Genomic DNA, 5,366 nt, shown 5'->3' on the forward strand with positions numbered 1-5,366 from the left:
AAACAGCAGTGGACTTATTACACTCCCTTGTGGAGTTCCGTTCTCTACTACATGCCGACTAGACATTTCTGCTCCTACCCTAAACTGAATGGCCCTCCCAAACAGAAAATCCTTAACCCAGTTAAACACTCTCCCTCCCACCCCAGCCTTATATAACCTTATTAAAAGGCCTTCTTTCCACATCATGTCGTATGCCTTCTCAACGTCAAAAAACACCGCCACAACAGATTCCCTATTTCCCAACGCCTTCCTCACATCTGCCTCCAGGCACACAACAGGGTCCATAGTACCTCGCCCTTTTCTGAAACCACTTTGGTATTTTGCAATTAGGCCCTTGCTCTCAAGAAAGTATGTTAGCCTCTCCGTTATCATTCGTTCCATGATTTTGCACATATGCGACGTCAGTGCTATAGGACGGTAACTCGTAGGCTTTGTTAGGTCTTTACCTGGTTTTCCTATCAGTATGATCACTGCCTCTTTCACTCACTAGCTCTGCCTGCAGTCTCCCCTTTATAGGAGAGGATCCTACCACCAACAGAGAAGCAATTAAATATACACAGTTTATCTACAAGCTCACATGTATCAGCTGAACCTGAATAAGTAACCCCCTACCTACTGTTCTATTGTAGATTAATCATCATATGGGGTTACATTCATTTCCCCAGATAATAGACATACTTTGATAATTGACATTGTGGAACACCCCTACTCCTCAACCGTAGTTGGCACCTTCCCCCCTTCTTAAAGTGCCAGTACTGGAGAGGCCATACAAACACTGAGGTTACAATAAACACACAGGTTAATAAACTGAATTTTTCCCTGTGTGTATCATTTCATTTGTACATCCTGTAAATGCATACATCAACAGTATTGACATTATATGATAGGACCTGTCTGCCCCACTACCCACAGTCTGTGTGGTGTATGTATGTGTGTGTGTGTGTGTGTGTGTGTGTGTGTGTGTGTGTGTGTGTGTGTGTGTGTGTGTGTGTGTGTGTGTGTGTGTGTGTGTGTGTGTGTGTGTGTGTGTGTGTGTGTGTGTGTGTGTGTGTGTGTGTGTGTGTGTGTGTGTGTGTGCAATGTCCTTAATCAGTGTGTGTGTGTGTGTATAGGTCACGGGCTGCCCTGTGACAGACTGAATGAGAAATAACATGGAGAAACTTTACACTCCTGTAAATACAATCACTTAAAATTAAAATGTAATTAGTACATGAAGGAGAGAAAGGGTCACTGTTGTTCAGAGAGGGGAGAGCATTACTCATCCACTTTCCCCTGTCACAATTTACCCAGCCGGTCAGGGAATTCTAACCGGCAACCTTGAAGTTCACTTCCTTACAAAAGGATGAGATCTTATCAACAAATTTGTTGTGAAACAAAACAAAACGGTATAAGTCATGTATGTCCCTATGTTCAGAGTAAAGGAACAGGGCAGGGCCCTGTGCCCAGCAGAAAGCGAGAGACCTCTTTGACCCGAACCATCTGATGTAACAAAGGGAAGCAACTAAACATGTCTCCTATATCGTCTTACAGTGGCAGCGTTACTTCAGTGTCTTGCAACAGTGACAGTGATTGCAAGACAGTAGTAACACAATCACTGTCATGTACACAAGCTATTGTTAGAGGAGAGGAGAGGGTCAATATTAGCCGGGAAGAAGAGAAAAATATTTTTCTTTTCACAATGATGAATAGAAAAATAGACTTGATACTGTACGACTTTGGATATGATCACTTAAAGGTGACGGACAACATATAAAGGAAACGAGAGCAGTATACCAAGAGATATACCAATATGGAAAAAACACTGAAAACAGATGCATTGACCTACAGGATTAAAACACATAATAACTTACTTAAACAATATTTGATTTGATTTGATTTTTATTTGGATCTAATCTTCCAAGAGTCCAGAAATAAATTAAAACATTACAGAATACATTATATTACATTACAAAATAGTACATTGCATTTCAAAAATACATTTCAAATTGCACTGATGCTAAACGACAACAGTGAGTCAAATATTACAGCGTAACAAAAATACATATACCTCTAATCCTCAACTCATACAACCACACACTTACACACAGGCACAGCATATGCCTGCCCACAGACAGATACAGTTCATTCACCTATCTAATATCTTCCTTCAGTCTGAGCAGTAATAACTTCTGTACAGAACAAAAGTAGATGTATTTTTTTTAAGTTAGTAGTAGCTATTCTACACAGATGGATGTTGGCACTTTGTTGGGCAGCTTTTGCCCGCAGAATTTGGGATTACCAAAATCAGTGTTGTTTTGAACACAACATTTTATTGTTCAGAGAACGATCATGGATCCACTCTCAACTGGTATGTTGATATTTTGTTCAGGGCAATAAAGTTGGTTGACTAAGATAAATTATTCATCGTAGCTATGGGTCGGTTACGGTCATTCCTTCGGGGTGGTTTGGTGTGGGGGTCTGCTCTGCTGGCAGTCTAAGGCTCTGCAGAGTCCCAGTTAAAGCTGTCTACGTCGTACACGAACTCGCTGCTCATCGGACCGTCCCTCCCCGTCATGGACACCTCACAGCTGTCCGGGTGGAGCAAGTACCCGGAAAAGGTGCTGCTGTCCTCCGAGCTGGTGTACAAGCCGTTGGTCAGGATGCTCTTGACCTGAAGCCAGACGCCGTCGCCCCGGTTCAGGTGGAGCACAACCTGCTGCGAGGCGGTGCCGCGTTCGCTGGTCTCGGTGCTCCTCACGATGGGGTTGTAGTTGCGGTAGAGGCCGACCTTGAGGATGCGCTCGCGGACGGTCAGGTGGTAGCTGAAGACGTAGGTTCCGTCCACGGGCGCGGTGTAGATGCCACTGAGGGGGTTGTAGTGGCTCTGAGGGTTGTTGAGGATGTTGGCGAACACCACCGGGTAGGAAGGCTCCGGCAACACGGCGGACAGGGCGGCGGAGAACGAGGACTGGATGGCGGGCATGCAGGGGCCGGGAAAGCCCATCGGCCCCAGGTCTCCCTGCTCTCCCTCGATTCCTTGTGACCCTTGGTCTCCCTTGGCCCCTCTGGGGCCAAAATTTCCTTGGTCTCCTTTGGCACCGGCGCTTCCCGGCGCCCCGTCCTCACAGTTACAGTCGCCCTCTGGGCCCTGGTCGCCCTTGACGCCGGACACTCCGGGAACACCGTTGACTCCCGTCACACCGTTGTCACCCTTGAGTCCAAGGTCGCCCTTGGGGCCGGTGTTTCCCATTGGGCCTCTGGGACCAGCGAGTCCGGGCAGACCACCGGGACCTGGGGGTCCTGGGATGGTCTCGCATCTGTCGGGGCACTGTCCATCAAGCCCCTGAGGGCCAACATCACCTGCGGGTCCGTTAGGACCATGGTCCCCCTTATCACCTAGAGGACAGAGTTGATTGATTGATTTAGAAAGAAAAACAAAATATATAGTAAAACAAAATATGTATATCCAATGATTGAATGATTTAAGGTGGCAAGGTAACACAATTTATAATATAAAACTTAAGTATGCACATTGATTGGTACATTTTAAACTTAATTAAGTCTGTAGAATAACTTTTATTATTATCATAATTATTTTATACCTTTGAATCCTCTCTCTCCTTTGGATCCCATGCGTCCAACTCTACCTGTGTCTCCTTTCACTGCCTCATCTCCTTTCTGTCCTGCAGGACGGACACACACACACACACACACACACACACACACACACACACACACACACACACACACACACACACACACACACACACACACACACACACACACACACACACACACACAAAAGGACAATGTTGTGATATCAGAACTGATAGTAGGACTGATAGTACTGACTGATAGTACTGCTGTTTTTGCAGAAGTGGAAAAAGTATATATTTTCATTGAAGGTTTGCCCCCAGAATAATGATGCTAGTGATTAAGTACGACTGTATGAAACACACAAGATAGTTTTTTTCCGGATTCCAAGAGTCGGGTATACCTTTAATTCCTGTTCTTCCTGAGAAACCTGGCCGACCTCTGCCCCCAGTCAGACCCCGTCTGCCCGGGCTGCCTGACATACCTGAGAGAGAGAGAGAGAGAGAGAGAGAGAGAGAGAGAGAGAGAGAGAGAGAGAGAGAGAGAGAGAGAGAGAGAGAGAGAGAGAGAGAGAGAGAGAGAGAGTTATATCTGATAAGATCAAACTGTAATGAATATGAATGAATGTGGGTTGTCATGTAAACATCAGAACTGAACAATAGTCAACGTGCAGTGGTGGAAAAAGTACTCAATGTAGTAAAAGTATGAATGCTGCAATATAGAAATACTAAGTAAAAGTCCAGGATTCAAAATGTACAGTACTTGAGTAAAAGTACAAAAGTATTAGCATCATAATGTAATTAAAGAAAATTACTCATTATACAGAATGAATGTCCCATTTCAAGTTTTCAAATGTATAAAAGTAATTTGGAAATAGCAGATCTACAAGCTCATTAATATGACAAATTAATGTGGGTTCTACAGTATGTCGTAATCAAAGTCAATCAAAATATCTGTGTGGCTTGAAAGTGTACTTAAAATGTCACCATTGACATTTACAGAATAGACATTCTTGTGATAATGGTCTTCTCAACTTTAACTGTCTGATGACATGACCAAACTGCCCCTGATTTTGTAATCCAATTTAACCTTATACATTCAAGATTGATTATGTATGAGTATCAAAAAAGTATTTGGTTTTGGTTCCTCAACACGTAAGCAGTAAAAACATAGACAACTAGAACTGCACTCTGTCGAGTGCATACTTGCTTGTTGCACACTAGTAGGCCATAAATGGCCGACTAGTGCGCAAGCAGAGCGCGCAAGTACTTTCGACCGCTGTAAACTGTGAAATCTCAGTATCTCTGTGAAGGAACGTTTGAAATGTCTAATTATTAGGTGTAACTATTTGCTACCTACCTACTTTATGCATGTAAACACCTAGTATTATTAAGTATGGTTCAAGTTTCTATCTAAGAAATACAGTTTTATCAATTTAGAAATATTCTGGATCCCTTTTTAGTTTTTCAAAGAAAAATAAATCATTGATATGTGATGGAAAAAAAGGTATATAAACTGAATTAAAATATGTTATATCACGTATACAGTATAATTATTTTATTATTTATTGTAAATTGTCAATTGTTTTAAATCATCTTGGACTATAGTGATATTAATACTAAATCATGATCAGAGTAATAGTCTCTAACTTCAATTTCTGTAATAATACTTTCACATTTGTTAAAATATACATGATCTAAAATACTTCCGTAATCTGTAGTTGGATTTGTATATATATATATATATGTAATTTGTAAATTGATTAGCGGTATACTGTGGTTACTTTGCGCCAA

General features: G+C 42.3%; 1 protein-coding gene across 1 annotated transcript; it reads right to left on the bottom strand.

Annotated features, from left to right (window-relative positions):
* Positions 1 to 2,473: 2,473 nt before the first annotated feature.
* On the bottom strand, positions 2,474 to 4,055 carry LOC310864479 (uncharacterized protein; the record flags this gene model as incomplete). Its single annotated transcript, XM_083773167.1, has 2 exons — positions 2,474 to 3,375; positions 3,977 to 4,055. The coding sequence occupies 2 exons, from the start codon at positions 4,053 to 4,055 to the stop codon at positions 2,474 to 2,476; spliced, it is 981 nt and encodes a 326-aa protein (XP_083629293.1).
* Positions 4,056 to 5,366: the final 1,311 nt, after the last annotated feature.

This window comes from Protomyctophum parallelum (genome assembly GCF_964188405.1).
Source record: "Protomyctophum parallelum genome assembly, chromosome: 9".
NCBI lineage: Eukaryota > Metazoa > Chordata > Actinopteri > Myctophiformes > Myctophidae > Protomyctophum > Protomyctophum parallelum.